Raw genomic sequence first — 25,672 nt, forward strand, 5'->3', positions numbered from 1 at the left:
TTGAAGCAGCAAGAAGTGACAGGTTCTAGTATTGTTCTCATAGTATCTCTCTCTAACCAGGTAGTGATTCTGCTACAATGGTGAACTGCCTGCACATCTTAGCTCAGTCTCTTGACACACGGTAAGTTTGCAACATTTGTACCAACTACAAACTACAAAGGCATTGTAGAGCTTTTCAGAAGCAGTTGGGTCATTTCTGTATTTTTTTATTCTTTATTTGTAATAAATTATATTAGCAGCATCAGTAATTCAGATATTGTCCATCATATTAGCAGATTTTGTCTGAAGTGTTTCAACTATATTTTTCTCTTCAATGCCTTTCATTAAAAAATGGAAAACTCTTGTCACTGTATCCAAGGATATTTGAAGACTTTTGGGAGACATAAATGACACAAACTTTGGAACTGCAAGTCTTGATACCCACAGATATTGAAAGAGTTTAGTGCAGTGTACTGATATATGAGCATAGTTACATCTGCTAACTTTTACTGTTTATCATTGAAATGATTATGAAGATTAAGACAGAAGCCAGAATAGTTTTATAATTTGAGTTGATTTCTGGCCTAGTTATGTTACATAGCAGCCTGACAACGAACTTATAGTGAATAACAACACTAGAAGCTTCATTAAGGAGTTGTAGAAGAGTGCAAAAAAATTAAGGATTGAGACAGTGACGCTGGTATTGCAGTTGCATTTTCTAGATTTAAGGTGCTTTGAAGTATCTTGACTTACATACCTAGCTACTGGGACTCCCATAAAAATGTAGGGATTAAGAGTTGGGGGGTTTTGAGCAGATTTTATGGAGGAGCTTTCTCACCACTTACGATATTTACTGAGAAGGCATTATCTTGTTTGAAAGCAGATCACAAAAACTGGAAAGGCAAGACTATGGAATCAAGGTCTCTGTTGTTATTATTTTGTATTAAGTAGCCAAAGCTAATTGTTGCTTATACCACTATGCAAATGTAAGTGCCCTTCTCTGTTCATAATGTAAAGGTCATTGATACCGTGTGTGTATCTTCAAAGACTGATAGAATGTAACTAACATATGTACAGCTCTTTACAACTGCTGAAGTTCAATGCAATATTTTTTCCCTTATTATTTTTCAGAACTGTTATGAAATCAGGATCTGAACTTGTCAAAGCAGGATTGCGTGCCTTTTTTGAAAATGCTGCTGAAGACTTGGAAAAAACTTCAGAAAATCTTAAACTTGGAAAATTTACTCATTCACGAACACAAATCAAGGGTGTTTCACAAAATATCAATTATACTACAGTAGCATTGTTACCAATCTTGACATCGTTTTTTGAACATATTTCACATTATCAGTTTGGAGTCGATTTACTTTGTAAGTATTTTATTTTTTAAAAAAGTTTATTGTGTTATAATGGTACAAACGCTTTTCAGTAATGCTGCATGGATTCAAAGGATGAAATTCTGTTTTCAATAACATGCACATTTCCAGCATTAAATCTGAAATCACGTGCATACTATCTTATTTCTAGTGTATGTGTAAAAATAATATTCAATAAGTTTCAAGTTAATTATGTACAATATTTCTTCAAACATTGAGAGAGAAATTAAAATATCCCCTTAAGTGCTGTCTTACCAACTGTGTGGATGAAACTAGTTTTTTATAGAAAATTCTTATTTCATTAAAGGAGACAACTTGCTATTAATTCCCTGTGGGTTTTCTCCTTACATGTGAAAACTACTGTAGGTCTTTGAATAGAAGTTTTCCCTCTTTTTAGCATCATTTAGTTTAAAAATACTGAAATGACTCCTTGAGATTCAGTAATATGGTGAATGGTCTTATTATGCTCTAATGCCTCTAATTATCTTCCAAAATTTTATATATATTTGAGTCATAATTAAAAGGTGGATAACCATGAAAATACTTTCTTTAAAAGTACGGTGAAACTTTAGATCACGTACCTAAAGGTTACACACACAGAGTGATGTGGTTTAGCTTAAAATTGTACTCTGTGAGTGTGATAACCTGCAATCATCTTATTAGCAAGTATCTGTTGTCCTCTTGGAATGTCTGATAATCTGTTAGGTTGTGGAACAAATGTAGATGACAAACTAGGTATTAGAGAAATTAAAGATAAATAATACCATGTAGAATATCTATAACCAGAAGGTTCAGTGATACATATGTTAAAAGTTTAGATGCTTTTAAACGGATCGCATAAAATAGATGTTTGAAAAGTAATCTTTAGCTGAATAAATACTGATAATATACTTCTTATTTTCCTCTAGTGGGTGATGTACAAGTTTCATGTTACAGAATTCTTTGTAGCCTCTATTCTCTTGGGACTGGAAAGAACATCTATGTTGAAAGGTATTACATGTAACACCCAGCATGTAAAATTTTCTCTTCTTTAGGAGTGTGTTACTTAGGTAATAAAGCAGTTTGGATGAAAGGTGAATTTGAAACAGTGCACTTTACCTTGAAAGTAGTTGCCTATACTTTAGAGTTCAGTTCCACTAAAAAAAAAATCAAAACTAAATAAAAGCAAATAACTCATCCTGCATATGTCAGTGTATCTGCAGAGTTTATTTTTCCCATGGAAAAAGCTAAATTTTTCCATGGGTTGCAATTAAGTTTGTCTACTGCATGTTGCTGTGGAATGTAGGCTGAGTACTAAGTAGACTGCATGTGTTTCACACCTAAGTGTATACAGAGTTCTCAAATGTTGTCCTGAGCATAAAATCCTGAGCATATGTAGATTATTCTGACAACATTTAACTCTATGAATGAAACCATTAGTAGCATTTAAAAAAGACTAGAGTCTGCAATTCCTTTAAGTATCTAGTTGCTGTGCTATCTTCCATTAAAAAGGGACCAAGTCCATATCTGTCAGTTCAGAAAAGAGAACCCTATCATAAGATAGGAACTAAAATAAGGATAACCTATCCCTATGCTTGTGAAAGTTGTAGGTTAGGCAATTTTCATGACCTTTCTTATGATGAAAAGTTTAAGATCCACAGGGAGAGAGACAGACTAAACTGGAGGAAATGCAAGTCGTCTGGTTAGGAGAGGCTTTGCCTAGTATGAAGAATGCTGGTCTCCAATTCTTTTCTTCCAAAGTTTGTTTAAGATTCTTTCATGCAAAATGCAAGAGCAGTCTGGTAGATAGATCTTTCCTCCCACTCTGCATGCATGCACATGTGTGCACAAGCTCATTCTTTTGTACTTCCTTATTCAGGCGTTTATGCATCCATCACTAAATCAGAAAGCTATACTCTCTTTCATCTCTTTTTGGGCTTGAAAATCTTAAATACTCCTTTACACAGATCTGATAGGAAAAATGAGAAGTGCCTTACCCCTTATCTAACCAGCAGTCAGGGTCTTCTCACAGGAAATGAAATGTGAGAATGTTTGAGCTGCCTTTCAATAAAAAGTGCTCACAGCACAGGCCTCCACTTGATCAGCAAAAACTATAAGCATTAGACCTTTTACATTGATTCTAGCAGCATCACCTTTGCCTACTGCAGTTGTCTTCTTAGACTGGAGAGCGATCAGATTAGATACATTCAAGGAATTGAATTGGTCTCTTAAGTCTGTGTGAGAGGTTTTCAACTGTGGATTTCATTTAACTTGTTTTTAACAAGTCTCAAGCTCCTAAATTACAGTTGTAGACAGAAATCAGTGTCTAGGTGGGAAGTAGGAATTCAAACATACTGTTCAATGTTTCAGCAAAACTTAGAAGTGAGTGATTGAACTGACTTGAACAGTTATTCAAGTTAAGCAATACTCCAATTCAGGATCAAAATGCAGGTTTTTCTCCTAGTGAATTTTGGAAGGGACATTAAGAAGTTTTACCTTTCATTGTAGAATGAGTCAATTCACTTTTCTTAGATAAATATCAGTTTTCGTGTCTGAAATAATTCAGCTGATTCTACAAGACTCCTGACTGCTGGGGCTCAGAACTAGCACTTAGTTGGATTGCTAGTGCTACCCTGTTGAGACACACTTCCATTGTCGTGTTTTATCCTTTGTACAAAGACGGTTTATCTTCTTTAGGATGTTTGACATTTTTCTGATTTCTCTGTGGACATTTCTTCTCTAAATGTCTCTATGGTTCATAAATGTAGAGCTGGATGCAAAATGCAATAACTCTTTATTGCTTTGAGCCCTAATGCTCTACTGACAAGTATAGTATTATTGCTATAGGTATTTTGGTACTCATTTCTTTTTATTTCCTGCATCAGAAATTTAGGTCCTAAATCTGGGGTTGAAAACTCTGTTTTCATGCTCAGTACCTAAAAATTGTATGTCCCTTTATGGTGTCTTGGTCTTTTATTGGTCAGTTTATAGAAACACATTTCCAAGTTATTTTTAGTATCTGTAACAATAATAAGAAATATAAACTTCTGCATGAGTTAAGAATTTATAGCAACTTTTTGATGGATGTAGTTAAATATCACAAAATTAACGGTTGTATTCAGTCATATATACATATCCAGGTTGTTCATTAAGACTTTAAACTGACCTACTTGAGGCTTCTCAAAATTAAGGCTGCCAAATACGCAAGAAAGCCTGTTATAAGAGTAGTATAATAGAAAATGCTTCTTCATTACTGCCTCAGTCTTTTGTCATGTTTTGGTTTTTCAAAGTCTAGATTGATTTGATTACATTTCAGTGTTTTCCACTTCCTCCAAGGCTTGCACATCAGACTGTGACAGTCTCGTACTTCGGTCTGAATGTTTCCAATTAGTTATGTTCCTGACATATTCTAAAGGGTTCCTAACATGTTCTAAAGGGTTAATTTGGCTTTTCTTTAACTATCTTTTTATTCAGTTTATTCTACTGAACAACTCAGTTCCTTGATGATTTATTTTACATGATTTACTTTTTGTGTCAGTGGCTGACAATTTGCTCTGAATTTCTTTTTATGTTTTCTAACTTCCATCCTGCAAAATTTTAGGCTTTCACAGAATCATAGAATGGTTTGAGTTGGAAGGGACCTTAAAGATCATCTTAACGATGATGTCACAGTTCACCCAGGAATAGGCATCAGGTGATTATCTCTGGCACTGCCTCTTCTTCCTGTTGTGAGGGCCCTCCCTCCTCTTCATCCCTCACTAAGTGAACTGCTTTTGTCTTGGATTTCTTCTCCTCTATAGGGGTGACTGCTACCAGCATGGGTTGTTTCTCTGGTTCAGCTGCAGTTTGAGTGGCCGCAGTGCCTGTTGATCCGCTTTCCTTCTCTGTCCCCTGAGGGTGCTCTCAATAACAAGCAGTGTCCAATAAATATTAGCCAGGCCCCAGCATGTTGCCTAAGTTCACACCTCTCTGGAACTGCCACAGCATTTTTCTTTCAAATGTTCTGCCGCTTTATCAGGGTCCTGTAGTTGTTCAGGGGTGAAATTCCAAACTACTGGAGCAGAATAACCCTTCAAAACCTGGCCAATTTTCTACCACATTCCATGCCACTCATGACTATCCACCCTCAGGGCAGATGTCTGAAAGACACTACTAAAAATCTCTTTTGTGACTCTGAATATGGTGTGGAGTGTACCATGGTGTGGGGGATGTGGCAGACCTAGCAACAAGAACATGTTTTTCTTAACATCCAAGGGAAATTCAAAATCCTCAAAAGCTGTTCTAATGAGCCTGAAGAAGAAAGGAAAAGGGGGTGAAAACCTGTGGAAAATCATCCTGTTCTTCCCACAGGCTGGGTATGATTACTAATGAGCTCCCAGAGGTAGTGCCTGAGGTGAGGGCAGGAAAGCAGCACTGAAGGCACATCCCAAATGACTCATTGTCCTTGATGTTATCATATCATAAGCTGATATCACACAATACAGCAACAAAGCAATCTTGATCCCTCTCCCTGCCCTGAAAAATATCATCACAGGGAGCACATATTACATATGCAGGAATATATGCAGGGTTAGATAGCACAGCCATGTGAACAGACCAAGCAACGTTGTGACTAGCTGCTTGGACCCAGTACAACAAATGCTTAGATCAAATTTGTTTCCAACCTGCTCTGGTCAGATCTGTTGTTATCTCAACCCTTCCTGTCTCACACTGAGCACCAAATAGGGGTGTTGTGGTTTAGGAATGATATTCCCACGTTTGGTGTTCCAACTGAAACAATCCAAATTATGTGCCACTTGCTCACTCTTACCATCCCCTCCCCCTCCTCTGCCGCAGGCTGGAGAGGAGAATTGGAGGCACAAAAGGTAAAGATCATGGGTTGAGATAAGAACAAATTACTGGAAATAGCAATGAAATAAGGCAATGAAGTTGTTGCTCAGTAAGAGCGACAATACTAATGACAGACTGTACAAGAAAGAGGTGAACGATTCACTTGCAATTGCTCAAAACCACACTATGTTGACCCTGAAGGGTCCCTTCCTCCATCCCCCGGCAATGACAAGTGATATAGAATAATCTCCAGGTCCTAGCCGTGCTGCCTCCTGGCTACTGCAAAAATTAATCCTATCTTGGCCAGAACCAGAACTGGTGGAGATGGGGTGTTTTTTTAATTTTGTTTCTTATACCACTGTGATTTCCAGTAGTTTTTTTCATTTGAGAAATGCAATTTTTCAAAGTTGTCCAATAGTTCCTAACGTATTAAAAAAACAAAATAAACCATCAATAAGCATTAATACTTCTTTTTTATTGTGCATGCTAGACACTGATAGCCTAGTGAAAGACTTTTTCTCTCAGATGACTTTTAATGTCTCTCATATACAGGCAGCGTCCCGCACTTGGCGAATGTTTAGCATCTCTGGCAGCGGCCATTCCAGTAGCATTCCTTGAACCTTCTCTCAACCATTACAACCCACTGTCTGTTTTCAACACAAAAAGTGCAAGAGAAAGAGCAAGTAAGTACTGTTTCTCAAAAAAAAAAAAAAACAACAAAACAAACTGTTTACTCCTCTCCAACTAAGTAACAGAAGTTGTATAATGAAAATAATCCAAACGTATGCCTCAGTAGAGAACTCCTACTATTGCTGTTTCATTACTTGTCATTTTAGCCTTCTCTATTTTGTTTGAAACTGCGTCAACATTTTTCCCTTTCTCATAATAGTTCTAGATATTTTTCTGAACACGATGTTTGAATACTTTTCTAAAGGTGCATACTGTAATATTTGAAGCTTAGTTAAAGAACATACATATGTTACAATATTTTTTGGCAAATATACAATTGCGTAAATGTAGCAAATTTCTATGGTTTTTGTTGTCTTACCAGTAATCTAAAGCAGTTTGGTCTAGGGAACTCCTGGCAGAATAAGACTTTGATTCCATGAAACCTTAATCAAACAGGGACCTTGACAGGTTGGAGAGATGAGCAGAGAAGAAATGTCTGAAGTTCAACAAAAGTAAATGCAGGGTCCTACACCTGGGGAAGAATAACTCCATACAGCAGTACCTGCTGGAAAGCTTTACAGAGAAGGGCTTGGGGGTCCTGGTGGACAACAAGCTGTCCAGGAGCCAGGAGTGTGTCCTTGTGGCCAAGAAGGCCAGTGGTATCCTGGGGTGCATTAGGAAGAGGCACTGCCAGCAGGTCAAGGTAGGTGATCTTGCCCTTCTACTCAGCCCTGGTGAGGCCTCACCTGGAGTGCTATGTCCATTTCTGGACATCTCAGTATAAGAGAGACAAGGAGCTCCTGGAATGGGTCCAGCAGAGGGCTACAAAGATGATTGAAGGACTGGAGAACCTCTCTTATGAAGAAAGGCTGAGGGAGCTGGACCTGTTCAGCATCAAGAAGAGATGACTGAGAGGGGACGTCATCAATGTATATGAGTCTCTGAAAGGAGGGTGACAAGGGGATGGAGCCAGGCTCTTTTCAGAGGTGTCAAGCAATAGGACAAGAGGCAACGGGCAGAAAATGACGCACAGGAAGTTCCACCTCAATATGAAGAAGAACTTCTTTATTGTGCAGGTGACCACACACTGGAACAGATTGCCCAGAGAGGTTGTGGAGTCTACCTCACTGGGGATATTGAAGAACCATCTCAACTCAATCCTGTGCAATGTGCTCTAGGATGACCCTGCTTGAGCAGGGAGGTTGGGCCAAATCATAGAATCATAGAATATACTGAGTTGGAAGTGACCCATCAAGATCATTGCGTCTAACATCCAGACTTGCACTGGGTATCCCAAAAGTCACACCATGTGCCTGAGAGGATTGTCCAAATGTTTCTTGAACTCAGGCAGCAGGCCGAGTGCTGTGACCACTTCCCTGGGGCCCACTTCCACTTCCAGTGCCCAACCACCCTCTGGGTGAAAAACCTTTTCCTGATACCTAATCTAAACCTCCCCTGACTCAGCTTCATGCCATTTCCTTGAGTCCTGTCACTGGGCATGAGAGTGAAGAGATCAGTACTTGTCCCTCCTCTTCCTCTCACGAGGAAGTTTTAGAGTGCAATAAGATCTCCTCTCAGTCTCCTCTTCTCCAGATTGAAAAGACCAAGTGACCTCAACCACTCACACGGCTTCCCCTTCAGACCTTCACCATCCTCATGGCCCTCCTTTGCATGCTCTCTAATAGGTTAATGCCTTTTTTATACTGTGGTGCCCAAAACTGCACACAATATTCAAGGTGAGGCCGCACCAATGCAGAGCAGAGTGGGACAATCCCCTCCCTCGACCAGCTGGTGATGCTTTGCCTGATGCCCCCCAGGACGAGGTTGACCTTCCTGGCTGCCAGGGCACTGCTGACTCATGTTCAACTTGCCATTGACCAGGACCCCACGTCCCTTCCTGTAGCAGTGCCTCTCATTCCCTAGTCTATACACAACCTCACTGTGGTCCCTTCTAGCCTTACCCTTTCTGTGATTCTGTTGAAAGGAGCATGAGTCCTTCTACTTTTCTTCACTTGCTTCTCTCCCAATTTACTCTTGATGGACTCCTATCTTAAAGTATTTCAGTATTTTTCTGGTTGATCCACGTAAGAGTCATTACCTGCCAAATCACTGTACCTTTAAACAAACAAACAAGAACCAAAAGGGTAGGTAGACCGATTACATATGCCTCAAGTTTTTCCAGATAACAGCAGTTATGGAAAAGCTTCTGCTAATCCTTCCTCCCTGTCAGCTCTGCTTTATAGAAACAGCACTGGTGGAAGAAGAGTTTTACTTGAGGGACTGGCATTAGATTATGATGGGTTGTTAATTGCTGAGTAAGCATCCTTCAGTTTTTAATACAAGCATCTGACAACTGGAATTCTTTCCTGGTATTTTTGTTGGGAGATAGATGTGCAGAGTTCATATACTAGGTGCAGTTAAATTTTAACCCCACCCATAATTTTAAGCTGGTTGTTTCCTTTTCCCTGAGGTGGATTTAATCTTTGGCAAATAAGTGTAAAATTTGTGAATGATTATGGAAATAATGGCCAGAATTGATTGAATATTAATATAATCTTTCTGTTCTGCACTTTTAGCTGGACTGCTCACCAGACAATTGCAGGACACATTATGGTAAAGCCATGGCTTTATGGCAGATATTGTTTACATCATTGCTATATGCACATCATTAGAAAGACATAATTTATGAAAGGAGATACCCATGCATACCCCAAAGTCTTACTACAGATATACCTGCCCAAGACGGTGAAGGAAAAAATCCTGAGTGACAATGTTACTTGTATTTTAAACATAGGGTTTAAACATAGGTGTCCTCTTTTATTTTGCTAATTATTCTTTTGTTTTTCTACCCTTACTCGCAGTTTTAGGTATGCCTGATACAGTAGAAGAGATGTGTCCAGAGATCCCTCAGCTGGACAGACTTATAAAGGAAATTAATGATTTAGCAGAGTCTGGAGCAAGGTATACTGAAATGCCTCATGTCATTGAAGTTATCTTACCCATGCTATGCAACTATTTATCCTACTGGTGGGAAAGAGGGTCTGAGAGTGTTCCTCAAAGTGGTGGGCCTTGCTGTACAATGATAACGTCTGAGCATCTGAGCATCGTTCTTGGGAACATTCTAAAAATCATTAACAACAATCTGGGAATAGATGAAGCATCTTGGATGAAAAGAATTGCAGGTACTGTAAACATTTTTTGAAGAGTAATTTTACTAATAATATTTAATTACTTTTTTATACTTTACCTTATTACCCAGTGATATAATAGCAATAAATTGTAATAAAACCATCATAAAAGACAGATAAACAAAAGATAAGTAACAATTTATTTTTTTATTATTCATTTTATACATGCAGTGTAGATCACTTTAAGTAGAGAGCTTTCTGTACACCATAACAGATTTTGAAAATCTTATCTCCTCTATGCACTGTATAAGAGTCTTAGAATTTATTTTGGAGTTGTCAGTTTCGCTGATTTTCAAGACACCTAAGAAGTGAGTTTTACGGTAGAGGGTATAAGTCCTGTGAATTCTGTTCATGAAATATCAGGAGAAAATGCAAAGAAATTGTAAATGGTGAAATAATTTCAAGAGTAACCCAAGTTCAAAATTAGTTGGTTTACCTGAATAAATGTGTGATCTATTAAATGAGCTGAAAGTTTTCTCAAAATGTCCTACAGGATTTAGTATCTAGCTAGATAAAGAAATTTACTGTATCCAAATTTTATCATTCATATTAACCAGTGTAAATATGTACTGTGCAATAATGTGGTTCTAGAAAACTTATGTAAAGGTAATAATTTACTGCTAAATTTGAATGCCCAGTACCCATTGGTACTGGACTTTGGTATTATTTTAAATTCTGGAAGATTCTTAATAAAAATAAGAATTCCATTAAAATTTAGTAAGAAGTTTGCTGCTTAATTGTAGAGAACATTTGTTGCAGTTTTGACATAGGGTACAAAAAACCCACACCTATGCACACAAAAATCAAAAAAATATTTTTTTTTCTGAGGACTTTGTGTCTCAACCTCTACTTTGCTTAGGTTCTTAGTTAGAGACATGTGACCTGCAAAGACCATGATAGTTTAATTTACATAACACTGAAATACTTATCCAAATCCACAGTGGTTTAGTCTTTCAAAACATACAGTTTTTACAAAGCTACATTCAGTTTTATTAGGAATTTTATGATGCAGAAATATATGAAGCTCTTTAACCTTTATCATTTCTAGAACTTCAGATTTCATATGAATATGATGAAAAACAACACTAATAGTGCATTAATCCTAGTATTATCTATATTTTCACATATAGTTTATGCTCAACCCATCATCAGCAAAGCCAGACCTGATTTGCTCAGATCTCACTTTATTCCTACACTGGATAAATTGAAGAAGAAAGCTATAAAGATAGCGATGGAAGAGGAGCAGTTGAAAGCAGATAGTAAAACTGACACCCAAGAAGCTGAACTACTCATTCTCGATGAATTTGCTGTACTTTGTAGAGACCTTTATGCCTTCTATCCAATGTTGATACGTTATGTAGACAACAACAGGTAAATAAAAATTAATAATTGAACTCAGATGTATTAGTTAATATACTGGAGTCTATGATTAGACATTCAGAACAGCATTTAATGTTATGCTGAGAATCAGATCCTGAGTATTTTAAGATTCTTCACTTAAACAACGCTGTACCTTGAATTCACACCTTTTGCTCACATGTATGGCTTATTTGGTTGTATTGTAACTGGACCAATACTACTGAGAACACATAACCTGACCAGACCTATACATCCTACTGCAGCCCAGTGACATTACTAATTGCTTTTCAAAAACTAAAAAAATGGCTAAAACCTTTACCTGGTAATGAAGGGACAAAAAAAATATTTTGCCTCCATTGAGTGATTCTCTTTGTAGATGTAGTTGTTATTCTTTTGCAAGTTTTTTTTGTTTATTTTGTTTTTTCATTTCTTTTTAAGATGAAAATAAAAAGTATTTGAATGACATTGTACCAGAAGTTTTTTCCTTAGCCATTTACTGAATGATTATTCTGCACTTTCCCTGCACTTTCCATTTCCTTTGTCACAGAACATGATCCCAAGGTGCTCCTCAGAAGAGCGTCTGAAGTATTTATAGTATCTCAGCATCTACAGTATCTTATCCTATCCTTAACAACATTATTCTTCTGTAAACAGTCATTGTCCCCCTTTTTTTTTTGGTGTTAATACATATTGAGCTGGTTAGAAGCATTTCATTACATGCATAATCCTTTAGGCTGTAAACAAATTTACACTGAGAATTGTTTTCTTTTTCTAGATGAACTCAAGGCTTTACTATGTCAGATCTTGTTGGCAAGGAAACAGTTCAAATATTTTAAAAACCACAGATTTAACTTGACTGTGGAGAAATCCAACTAGGAAGATAAAGTTAATGAGCATAAACTGTAACATAGTAACTATTTCCATGTCTGCTGTCAGGTGCCCACTTTACGTATGGTCATATCAATACAATTTAATTTAGAGACATTTAAGAGGGCTGCATCTGTTAGTTCATTTGCGCAAGTTTTCTGAGCATCCTTGTGCAGACACACTCAGATTGAAGTTGTATTTGTTCCTGGATTACAAAAATAAACCAATTGAAGAATCTTACAGCTCTATCCACTCATTCATTTCCCTGTAATCTTCCTTCTCTCCTTGTTACAGTGTTCTCTGTGATCAACACAGTTTTGATATCAAAGTTTTATTAGGAAGGAAAAAAATACAATAGCAAGGTCTAGATTTTAGTCTGGTTAACAGAACAGGCACAAAACCATGTGTTGGCACCATGGGGAGGGGGAGCAGGCAGAAATAAATACCCAAGAATCAGGACTTTTGCTGGAGATGAATTAAACTGCCATGAAAGATTGCCTCTCTAAGCATCTAAAGAGACTTTTCATTTAATTCCAAGATTAACTATAAAAATGTAACCTGATCTATTAAATAGAGATTATTATATTAAAATGTCTTATTTTAAATTTCTCTTATTTTTGTAACTAGAGCTAACTGGCTAAAGAAACCAGATGCAGATTCCGATGAACTCTTTCGAATGGTAGCTGAAGTTTTTATCCTGTGGTGTAAATCACATGTAAGATAAGATGTACATTTTTTCTTTCATTTAATCCTATCTTTACTTATAAAGGTGATGCATGTGGATGAACTAAATTTCTGGTGATTTATTTTTGTCTTTAGAATTTCAAAAGAGAAGAACAAAATTTTGTGATTCAGAATGAAATCAACAATTTGGCATTTTTAACAGGAGACACCAAGAGCAAGATGTCTAAAGTAAGTTAATAAAAATTTGTGGATCAGGTAAATTTTCACTATGTGTTTAGTATGTTGTAAGAAGGCTCTGAAAATCTACTCAGATTGCAGCTGCTGTTCTAGTAGAAGAAAAGAAAAATAGTTTTGCTTCTTGATGACAGATGTGACAACTACTATGCAAAATGTAGCCTATGTACCTTAGAGTTACTTATTAAATGTTTACTAATATTCAAATACACAAGATTTAATTAAAAGTCTTGATTTGAGAAATTACACATATAAGAGAAGATGGCTTGTATTATAAAATATGGGTTGTTGATATTTCAGAAAAAAAAAAAAGGTAGACTATTTTATAAAAGCAAGTGAAAAAACGTTGGTTGCCTCATCATTTTCCTGTGAATGTCATCTTGTTCTGTCAGCTTTGATGGATGACTGCTGTCTTTGCATATAGCCCTTTATTTATACATATAGTGTGCCATGTGTACACTGGTTTTCTTGGTTTTTATTACTTAACACAGTAAATGTCTTTTTTGCTAATTTTCAAAGAGAGGCTGATACAATGGCTTAAAGTACATTTGTTACCTGTTTAATAGACAAAATTCATGGTGTCAAGGTAAAACATGCTGCTTTGACATTAGCTGAAGAAATTGCCTTACTAAACTAAAGCTAGATGGTCTAATTCCAAATTAGTGTAAGTAAGTGTAGCAAAGGAACCTTTTCTTTCATTTATATTTATAATGAGTTTGGAGTAATTTTGAAAGTGTACCAGAGAAATAGTGTTTAAAGTTTTTTATTTCAATGTATTTTGGTTGCCTGTTACCAAGCTACTGTAAGTTCAACTTTAGAAAATAGAGAGGCAGATAAAATGTGCCCTTATATTTCATAAGTTTCTTTAAAAAGGTTTGTTTGGGGTTTTTTTTATTATTTTCTTTTAGTTTTGAAACCAGGCCAAACCAAATGCTGATATTGGAAATTTTACATGCAAAACTAGCAGATTATCTGGTTGTCATTAGTTCATGACTGGCACTAAAAAAAAAGTCCAACTATATACAGAATTCCTTATTCAGAGAAAAGGAATTTTTTAATGTGTTTTCCTGTTTTCAAGATGCAGATTACAAAATTGTTTGATAGAATTTAAATGTTTGTATCATCCTCATCAGCAGGATTAGTAGTGGGTATAGTCGAGGCTGTTTGAGGAGAAACTGCACAATAACCAACTCTAATATGCAGCTCTGTACTTTTATCATATGGCAATCACTGCCCATAGATTTAATATGTGTACTTCAGCATTTATATGTTAAAAATGGTCTGAGAACTAGGCCAATTAGGTGTACTTTTTTTAAAAAAAAGATAGACTAGAATCAGGTGATTCATATATATTTAAATTAATACAGGATAATATGATGTAAACAGTGTTATATTTTTGTCAGTCTGGTATTGCAGGAATGAAAAACAAATCTTTACAAAATAAAGAATAGGTAGGCCTCATACTGCTCTGATTTTGAAAAAATCATGGGAATTTAACATCAAGAATCTATATTACCCAAATTTGATGTTGAGATTATATTTTCAAATGCCTGAAGCATATATTTAAGTATAGAGATATACTGTGTATGAATACTTGTATGAATATATTTTTACATAACAGAGAAGTAGATGCATATATAAATGTGTTTTTCTTCCTATGGGTATGCAGTACAGAGAGATTGTGGGCTTTTTTATATGCATATAATTTTTTGTAAGCATACGATGTCATCTTATGGCATTCAAGGACACAGTGCATGGCCATTGCTAATAAAAGAAGAAATAAAATACTTTATTGTTCATGACTGAATATTTTATTTATATGGTAACGTAACTGCAGGCATGATTGCAAAACAGCTGATAATTTAGATAGACATTTGTTTCATGATGACTTAAATACCATGATGAAATGTATGAGTTGTCTTTTAGAAGTGTTGTATTGGTTTTCTATAGATGGTTTCTAAGCAGGAAATTGTTAATATTTCATAATATAAAATGTAAGTGCTCTAAAACCAGCACACTCATTAAAGGATAGATTTACATCTGATTTTTTATTTAAGGCTGCATAGTTTAAAATATGAAGAAATATATACATAAAACAAATATATAGAAAGATAACATAATAATATATAATATATAATATAAAATATAATAATAATAATATATAGTATATATAAGACATATATATATATAACAAGAAATTCTCTAGGTAACTGAACTTCAGGATTTCTTACAAGCTTTGGTACTTATTTATATCCTCAGACAGTGATCAGTAGAGGACATTACATTAGGGAACATTATTTTTATAATTTCTTGCTTTAATATTAACATTCAACTCAAAAAGCATTATGCTAACAGAATAATAAGCACTTTCTATCACTAGTTTATTCATATTATTTTCAGTGTAAACAATTATATCCAGTATTTATCAAGCATGAGAATGTATAGAAAACTGTGAATATGAGCATTAGCTCTTGGCAGTTGGCCCAAGAGAGAACAGTTTGAGGTCTCTTAAAGGATTAAGGCCCCATGCTGATCTGAGACTGCTTTATATAACAGAGACTGAGTATTTTTCCTAAGATACAAAATACTGTGATTCTATGTAATATGTCATGTACAGAAGGTTCTATATCTTTACCTGCCACATGAAGAAAAAAAAGAAGCAGAGGATGAAGGAGTAGCATTACATCATTTATTGGCGGCTAAAAGCAGTGGTAACAAATGATTCATCATTACAATCAATAAGTTGATTAAGTACCCATTGTATTTTGATTATACAATGTTAACTTTGTTAATAGCTTTTCAAATAAATGTATTAACAGCTGAGAAAGTTTTTTAATTTTTCTTTTCTAAAAATATGGCAGCAGAGTGCTCGGAGGGGAATGGTAAGTTAGAGAACTTCCAGTCTGAGAGAGACTGGTAACTTAGATTACATTGAAATAACAGATTTGTGATAAAAGTGTTGAAATGGAGAATTTAAACACATTCAACTCCACTAATCTGTTATTTTTGACCCCTTCATAGGTTTCTTGATAAAACAACATTTTGGTTAAGAGCCAATGATGTCCTGTTGAGTTTTTCAGTATAAAACACTAAGCTTATACATTCACATGTACATAATAACTGTGTAATATATATGTGGGCAATTTTTTTGTATAAGTTTTGGAATCTAAATGAATGTGTGGCTAGATATATACCCTCAGTTGCTAAACTCTTGCATATTCTACTGAAGTTCTATTTGACCGGTCCTCATTATTTTTTTTTTTAATCTACTTTTAAGAACATTTGGATAGACCTATTATATTACTATTATAGAATTTCAAGGCAGTCATAGCATTCTAGCTTGTATTATGAAACAACATTGTGGTTTGTACCCATTTGTGATATGTAATACATATTATTTGCAGATTTACAATAGTTAGAGGATTTCATGTTAGTATTTTCTGCAAGAGTTTTAGATCTCTGAAACTATTTCAATTACAAAAAATGTATTTCCTTTGGATATACTAAGGTAAAGCAGGAGTGGATTACTTTTATAGTCATCTCTAATAAATTAAGTATAATTAACATCTTGTCTTTACTTACCTTCAGTATATATCTGCTGAGCCATGTCTAGGAGCATCTACATGTTTCACACAATTGAAGTTTTAAATTAAAATTTGCTATTTGTCTGAGTAAGGTATTCAAGATTCTAAGAATCTAAGATTCTAACACTTAATTTGATGATTAGTCTTTTGTTTTTCTTGACTTGAAGCCTTTTTTTTTACAATGTGGTATTAATACAGTAGGCTGCAAAGGATTTTAAAAATACCTAGACTTCAACATTTTAAAGCTTACTCAAGTATCACAAGAAAAGGAAGTTACTATTAGGGCAATGACAGAAGTAGGAGCTTGTGCGTGTTTATAGATTTTTCTGCCTGTTTAAACCCGACAGTTTTCTATAGTATTTTCCTATGCCTGGTAAAGGATTGTTTTGAGTAACAGTTTATTTTATTTTACAGTAACTAAATGGTTTTGATGTTATATTCTTAAGATTTCCTGACCAATGATAATATAGTGTTGACTATGGAATACATATTTATTTAAGTGTATTTATGATATTAATATAATAAACATGGGAAAAACCCCTCTGTATGTATGAGAGTTGATGATGTTCTTAAAATGGGTACTGCTAAAAGATACAAGCTAAAACTTCTCAGATTGTCTTCAAAATGATAATAAGATATGTGATGGGAAATTACATCCATAAATGAAGTGCAACACCTTCCCAGTGATAATTTGATTTCTAAACATAATTTTTCTCAAACATATTTTGGGGGGGGAAAGAGGGGAGAAAGAACTATTTTGGTGAAAATATGAATATTTTTCATTATTGGACTATCCAGAGTTCCAGACACCTTTCTTCTTTTAATAAAATTGAGATGGCTTTAATGAAAAGGCTGGCTTACTAGATGTACTTCCTTATGTGCTCGAGCAACAGTTGGTAGTGTGTGTTAGAATAGTGACAGAAATTCAGAAGTTCAATCATTTAACAAGGATTAAGCTGATTTCGCTAAGATCCCATTTGGTTACGTATTTGTTTTAACTACAAACTTACTATATTTTTACTGTCCTGATAAAGCTGAGTAAGTTTATTACTAACTTGTAAAATTATCATCTTTTCATCTCTTTTACTTATGGTTTTTTTCCCTTTATTTTTCTTTCACACAGGCCATGCAAGTAAAGGTACAGGTCAAAGTGCATGATGTGTCTTTGTTTTAGATTTAGAGATGATCAGGCTCCAAGCACTCTTTCCATTGATCATAGCAGTGGCGTCACAAAGTGAAGGTCCAGGTTCCACCTACTATAAATTTTGTCCAGGTTGAAGTGGCAGTTTTGATCAGAGCAGCTGAAATTCCCTTTGGCACTCCTTACGTGCTGCTTAATGTGAAAATGTAGTCAAGTTACTTTTTGTAACTATTTTAGATGTACATTCCGCCTCTGCTGTCTTTCTGCATTCTGGTTTTTTTGCTAATATATTGAAGTAGACATTGTAAAAGCAATGTTTAAGTAGAGTCATCAGAAAGATGTATTTGGCTTATGATATTCAAGAAGAATATATGGTAGAAATGTGCTATAACCTGTACCTTGTCTGTAGATGAACAGAAGTTGTATTAAAATCAGTAAGTTTAAAGAAGATATACAGTTCAAATCCTTCCTTTTTCCAAAAGTAAAATGATCTTTACTAAAGTTGTGATCAGTGACAAAGCTTTTGAATAATCCTTGTTTCTTTTATGTACTTAATGTATTTGAAGCTTTCTTCTCCTCCAATGAACCATAGGTCACCTTCCCTTGCATCATTCATATTTTTTTAATATGAATTTCTAATATAGATGAGTTCTTTTTGACCTATGGTGTGTTCTTCATTGGTGAAGCAGAATGAACAGCAAAATGGAGCATAAACCCTTTCATCTTTCCCTTCACCTGCTATCCTGAGAAGCATACATTATGCTGTGAAGAGCTTTTAATCAATTAAACTGCAGGCATAAGTTAAAAAAAGAGAAGTTCTGTTAAACTAACAACCTGATTTCATGATTTGTTGTTTTCAAACTTCTTCAGGTATATAGAGTACAATTTAATGAATGCTCTCATGGTAATTTCAGAGACTTGAAGGGTTAAAGAGCGATGGAAATACTAAAAATATTAATTCCATAATCTTAACCAGTTTTAGCTGATTTTATTAGTGTAAATAAATTATTTCTTCTTTTTCATTGCATATTTAGTTATTATTAATCTACTAAAGAATCTGTCATTCTTTTTCTGTATATTTTTTAAAGAAATATCCATTTGTGTGTTGAAAACCTAAGGCAAGTAATATCATTATGTACTGTTAGGCAACCAAATTGTATCATTCTTTCTGTTCAAGTCCTTTTAGCACAGTTAATTATTTAGGCAAAATACATCAAATTTAATGCTCTTTACATATGTAATGAAGGTATTGTGTTTACTCTTCTATGTGCATATCAGAACTGAAAGAGACACAATTCCATTGTCATTTAGGTTTCTGTCTGTGACTCTACTTATACATTTATCAGCTGGAGATGTGAATTCATGGACGGCAGAATTGATGGCAAAGGCAGAATGACTCTTCTTTTTGTGCTTTAAAAATGTTCAAGTTTTAAGGTTCCCCTATCTCGTTCATACGTAGTTAATAATCTCATATAAACATACAGCAAATTGGATGTGTGAAAGGCCTCAGGCATAAAAGATGCAGAAACCAGTATCTCTCCTTCTTTTCTTTTTTTTTTTTTTTTTAAATTATCTATTACATATTTTGTTATTCCTTATTTAAGATGCATAGTGACGCCACTGGAATACAGCGATACATTGTGGGATTTGTTTGTCTGCTGTCAATGTAGAGTACAAATAATGTCATTGTTATAACCATTGCATCACTGCTATTTCTAAGGCACTTTGAAAAGCGAAGCTTTGAGGCAAAGTACTCTCTTGCAATTGTTAGTTCCTTAAGAAAGGAAGCCACATCCATTGCGTGTTCCCTCAGACCTGCAAAATGCTTAACACCAGCTATGTATGTAGAGATTCACCATCTAGAAGAGAGAATTTGCTAAAATTTATCACTGAGTAGAATATGTATGGCTGCCTTTTTTTCTTCCAGTGATACTGTGATAATAGTGAGGCAGTAATTGGGATAAGGAATTGCAATGGATTCCGCTGTATCCTTATGTGGAACTACACAATATATTATAAGAACAGTTATCACTAAAACTTAACTGAGAGAAGGACATGGAGGATTAAATGCAAGCACTACATTTTGTAGTGTTGTATAAGCCTGGAGGCCTAGTCCTGAAATCTTATCTCAGGCAAAACTCCCCTTGAGTGTAGTAGGAGTTTAATCTAGGTACAGAATTCAGAACTGGGCTATTTTATGTTGTTGCTGTTTACTGTGTTCATTAAATATATGGGTCTGTTTGAAAGATTTTGGTTCTCTGTCTCATAAATGAAAAGTTGAGTGTGAAATACTGTTGTACAGTGTCTGTTGTATGAAGATAGGGTAGATGTTATTCTGTTGTGCTGTTTACCTCTGTCTCTTGTTTTCCTTTGCCTATTACTGATGATATCCAAAGTTGCAAAAGTTTTAATTTTTCATCCCAAATCTACTAATATTAGCCAAAGCCAAAGGGCAGTGCTTTTCCCAGAGGCACTAATTCATTGGCATTTTACTGCATTGAATCAAAGATTTTTAAATACTAGTATTTTCCAGATGAGACAAATCTGGCAATATTCATTCATTCAGACCCTGGATGACTATCTTTATATCAATTTCCTAAAAAAAAAGTAAACATCCTGAATTTGTTTCTATTATTAGAGAGCTAATAGTGCCCTCTGAGACTGACTCACCTTTTAATTTTAGGGTTGTTTCTGATTTGAGAGGTAAGATCCAGAAAATATAGTTAGAGTCATATTATGAATGCACACAAAAGTGTGTTACTCCTATTAAAACATCACTGTTACTGCATCTTCTGCATTGGCACACACCAAAATTATTCCTTTATGTTTCCCCCTCAAGACTATACACCCATCCTCCGATGTAGCATTTTTAATTAGTTGTACTACATCAGGAACATAGTTTTCCTGGACCACTGGGGAAGAACATGTTGGAGAAGCGTGTGATTAGAGAATTACAGTAATTTACTTTTCTTTTTTTTTTTTTTTTTTAAATGATAGTCTGGAGGACAAGATCAAGAGAGGAAGAAATCAAAACGTAGAGGGGATTTGTACTCCATACAAACATCTTTGATTGTGGCTGCACTTAAAAAGATGCTTCCTATTGGTTTGAATATGTGTACTCCTGGAGATCAAGAGCTCATCTCTTTGGCTAAGACTAGATACAGCCATGTAAGTGTGTACTTTGCAATAGTTTTTAATGCAAAGTAAGCAGAACTTTCTAAACCATATTTTGAAGCATAGCTATCTAAGCAGTCAATATTATTAAATATATCTATGTACTGTAAGCAATTATAGCTGCTAATTATTTGTATGCAATGAGCAATTTTATATATGCCTATTCATTTGGACCAAATAGGGAAATATCATTAGTTAGCTTTAATTCCCTTCAGAGTTTAATCCTTTTTTTGTGGCTAAGGAAAGCCTTTGACCCTTCTGATATCTTACCTACTTTGAATACAAAAGAGGTTATGTTTCAATATTAAAATAAAAGCTGTTCTATGTTGTAAAATTTCTTATGAAATGAATCAAAATCTGAACTGAAAAATGCTTCTACCTTTCTACAGAGGGACACAGATGATGAAGTCAAAGAACATTTACGTAACAACTTACATTTGCAGGAAAAGGTAATACAAAAACCCTCTGTCTTAAAGATTCTGATGTGCACTTTTAAAACACAGAAGACAAAATTGTTTTGATAATTGTGATACATTTAAAAATATAATCTGAAAAGCTATTAGAAAAATTGCCATTTTAACATTATTCTTCATGATTTTTTCATTATAATAAATGGCTTATTTGTAGTTTTGGCTGGTATAATCAAGTTTTGGGAAGTTCTATAGAATGGCACAAGTGTGAAGAATTGAGATGTTGGTAGTCTTAAAACTATAATGGCTTAGAATCATCTTGACTCAACAAGAAAAAAAAATTGGAACTGTAATATTTCAGCTTCTCTGCTTGAATTTAACTTTCACTAATAATTAAATAGCATTTCTAAGAGTATATACATTTTAAAGTGACTATGATAAAACAAGAAAAGCTTGTGTCATCTTAGCACTTCTGAGTTTTACAAGCACCCTTATATTCCTACAATTTATATGCTGAATACACTGTCAAAGGTAATACCAATATAGAGTCCTCATCATTCAGTAAACTATAAATAATTTAGATCATTGCCTACAATCTTTGAACACAATAGGAGTCACTCATTTATCTGTTATGGAAGATGACTGTCTGGTTGATAAATTTTGTGCTTACATAAATTTGGAATGGACACAATAAGTAATTTAATGTGTTTTGTCATTTTTTTTTGTCTTCTAAGTAAAAACCCAAAACCTTTGGCTGTTACAGTTAAGTGGCTGTAACCTACTTAAATTCTAGCTGTCTATTCTAGACTCCAAAAAACAGCTTTACACTATTGGTACAGAGGTCCTGCAAGGAGTTAATTCCAGTACTAAATCAGCTTTCTTATTTTTAATGCAGTTAAGTGGGATACAAAAGTCCCAGAGTGCTTTATTTGGTTTTGTGAAATACAAATACAGAACCTTGCTCAAGAATTGAGTTCAATTGCCCAGCAGTATACAGAACCCAATGCCATTTTTTTGAGCAGCTGGTAGATGTTAGTTTGGTCTGAAAGGGGATAGAAAGTGAGAGTATCTATAACATTCTTTATTATACTATGAGAGCAGTAGTGGTGTTGGTCAAATTCAGCAGCTTACATATGAAACATGTTGGGTTTTAGTCTGATGATCCAGCTGTGAAATGGCAGCTAAATCTGTACAAAGACATTTTGAAGAGTGATGGACCTACTGACCCTGAGAGAAATGTTGAACGTGTGCAGAGGATATCAGCTGCTCTGTATCATCTGGAACAGGTAAAAACATAAATCTCTATACTGTGTTTGTTTTAAAATAACCTGAGACTTTTCCTTGCAGAGATTATTTCAGCTTCAGTGAGTGTTATCATTAAAGTGTCCACATAAAAATTGGGGTTTTGCACATGCTTGCATGCAAGTACACATGCACATACAGATGTGTATATACACAAAAATTTAATGTAATCTGTTTAAGTGCCTCTATCTAGCTTCAGGGAAAACTCAGGATATATTTACCTCTGCAAAACTTTGTGAACAGTAGCAAGAAGTATAGTATACAAATCATCTCCATTCAGAAACCTGTAATTTTAGGAAGAGATGTTTGCTTGTCCAGTTATTTTTAATATACTGAGTTCAGCCTGTCTCCTATTTCTGCATCTGGGCATGCCATAGCAACTTTTGAATCAGTTACCTGTTCACTCAAATGATTCAATTTAAATACATAAAGGCAACTGTACTCTTCCTACATAAAGTTAATCCATTTCAATTATAAGTGATACAGCACAGAAATTCATTCACATGAACAGCTGAATACGCATTGTTAGAAACAGAAGAATAACCATTTTGGAAATTTACCAAGGAGTCGCACACATGAGGTATTCTAGCATCTGGCGTTTGCCTGAATAAACTGACAGGTACTACATAGAAGGTCCCTAGTATTTTACTTACTAATTAAAAAAATAAATAAAGTCCCAAAGCAACTTTTTTTCAGATTATGCAGAGCATTTGTAACATTTTCTACATTGCTAACTAGCTAACCATTAGCTAAAAAGAAAATTTTGGATGAAAGTTGAAGTGTTTCCATTGTATGTACTAGAAGATATTTTCCCGTAGGTTGAACAACCACTGAGATCAAAAAAGGCTGTTTGGCACAAACTCCTGTCAAAACAACGCAAAAGGGCTGTTGTTGCATGTTTCAGAATGGCACCATTATACAACCTGCCAAGGTAAATGGTTTAAAGGTTTATTTTTTCAAAACTTCTTTGTTTACTTAGTTCTCACTACTCATGTGTTTACCTACATGTTTGTTGATTGTTAGAATTTTAAGAGTTGGTTAGTTATCAGTTAATTACTCATAGTAGCAAAATACTCATCTCATGACAAATAACCAGAGGGGGAAAGACCATAAGAATTATGCTGCTGCAAAACCAAAATGCTTCATCATTGTCAGCCGTATAGTTCCTCGAGTTATGTGTGAAAATTATTAAGATGTTGCTGTTTCTGTCCATTTTTTGCCTCTGATTGGTTGCTCTTTTTACTCTTTATTCTCCTGTGTTTGTATTCTTTTTTCTTTTTTTTAATTGTATGTAGCTCTTCCTCTCCTGTTGCATGAACACTTCATGCTCTGTAGCTTGTCTGGAGCAATCTTAATCTGAATGGTATATGAATTAAAATAACTATTGGGGCAGAGCAGTGCAGAATGATATTTTGGGCTTGTGTGTTGCTCCACTTCTTATTCCAGTTGAATGTAGACACCACAAAGTCCAAGACAAAATGCATCCTGTGCCTGGATCCATCTACTGCTTTAAGCAGAATATTAAAATCACGAGGCACTGGGGAAATTTCCTTTATTGCGTTCTTTCTCAAAAAATCTGCTTTATTCAGATACAGGTTAAGCACAACTTTAATTAGGTTTGCCTCTTACTTTCTGCACTTTTTCACCTTTCATGTCTAATATTTTTATTCAAAGATTTTTGGCAAAGTAGAGTTGCACTGCATTTTTAAATGCCTTTATTAAAGTCAATTTACATGCTTGATGTAAAGGTCTATAGATAACATCTTTAGCTAAGGGTCTGTAGCTGTGCCATTAACACACTGGAGAAAGATTACATTTACAGAAGATAAATAAAAAGCCAGTTATACTGTAAAAAGCACACATCATTCCTTTACAAAAAATAGTAGTTCTAGACTATAGTAACTTCTCCAAGTTATCAAGCTACCACTAGGCAGTATTTAAAGAACCAGAGAAATGAAAAGGTTTAAGTACAACACAACAAATGGGCTTGTATCAATCCTTTCATCTTCAAGAACTGTGCTTGTAAAAATAAGAGAAAGTGGTATGAAGAGCTCCCATTTCAGTTCAACCTTTTTGTGAGCATGTTCCTTTACACTCACATTCTGGATTTATAAATTCTTAAAATGCTTAGAATATATATATGAGCACTAAAATGATAAAATGGTTCATCCTATTTTTGTCATAAAAAAATTCCCCTTTAATGTATTATTTTTGAGATTTATGGAACACTTGCCAAGGGGCAAAGTGGGTTATAAATATTTTTAATTTTCCATAAAATATGGAGTAATACTCAAAATAGAAACATTAACATTGACTGTAATTTTCATTAAAAACTTCTCTTTGTTAAAAAATTTTCTTAAACTTTTTCTTCTCAAACTTTGAGGTAGATTTTGTGGTGCAGTTTACTCCTAATTTGAATATGAATGTGAGGAAAATCTGTCCAGCTATTTCATTTTTGTCAGTTAATTATGCTGTCTGCACTTCAAAACAGGCAAGATTGAAAAAAATGTTTTTAGAATCCTAAAGTCATAGAACGGTTTGGGTTGGAATGGACCTTTAAAGAGCATCTAGTCCAACTCTGCTGCAATGAGCAAGGCCTTCTAGCTATATTGCTCAACTGATAGGTGAAGAACAAAGTTGTAAAATTAATTAGTTTACAGAAACATTTTTTTCTAGATAAATCATTGGATTCTGATGGGAAAATAAGGCTGTCACACTATTACACACCTACCACGATCTCTATTATCTAAATTGATGGTGTTGTTAAGACATGTCTGAACCCTAGGGAGATTACTTCAAGTGAGGCATGATTAATTCTAGAAGCTATTTAAATCTCTTTGAACCAGAGTTTAAAATGCAGCTTTCTATCTTGTCTATTTCCTTATTTTAGTTGCAG

The 25,672-nt window shown here is 34.7% G+C and overlaps 1 protein-coding gene across 7 annotated transcripts in view; it reads left to right on the top strand.

The window, feature by feature from the left end:
- The window catches only part of RYR3 (ryanodine receptor 3), a 215,996-nt gene that overhangs the window by 152,671 nt on the left and 37,653 nt on the right, over positions 1-25,672 (top strand). For 4 of the 7 annotated variants that reach the window (XM_051791763.1, XM_051791766.1, XM_051791764.1 and 1 more), the window contains exons 62-74: positions 61-121; positions 1,111-1,349; positions 2,264-2,345; positions 6,717-6,847; positions 9,695-10,015; positions 11,152-11,392; positions 12,875-12,962; positions 13,067-13,159; positions 17,873-17,887; positions 20,888-21,058; positions 21,454-21,513; positions 22,629-22,760; positions 23,595-23,707. In XM_051791763.1, coding sequence (XP_051647723.1) covers positions 61-121; positions 1,111-1,349; positions 2,264-2,345; positions 6,717-6,847; positions 9,695-10,015; positions 11,152-11,392; positions 12,875-12,962; positions 13,067-13,159; positions 17,873-17,887; positions 20,888-21,058; positions 21,454-21,513; positions 22,629-22,760; positions 23,595-23,707 — 1,747 coding nt within the window. The remainder of the gene's footprint in view (positions 1-60; positions 122-1,110; positions 1,350-2,263; positions 2,346-6,716; positions 6,848-9,694; positions 10,016-11,151; positions 11,393-12,874; positions 12,963-13,066; positions 13,160-17,872; positions 17,888-20,887; positions 21,059-21,453; positions 21,514-22,628; positions 22,761-23,594; positions 23,708-25,672) is intronic. The other 3 variants (XM_051791765.1, XM_051791768.1, XM_051791769.1) reach the window with 1 other exon arrangement.

Source organism: Manacus candei, unplaced genomic scaffold (assembly GCF_025592945.1).
Source record: "Manacus candei isolate 608988 ecotype Guabito, Panama unplaced genomic scaffold, ASM2559294v1 h1tg000033l, whole genome shotgun sequence".
NCBI classification, from domain to species: domain Eukaryota; kingdom Metazoa; phylum Chordata; class Aves; order Passeriformes; family Pipridae; genus Manacus; species Manacus candei.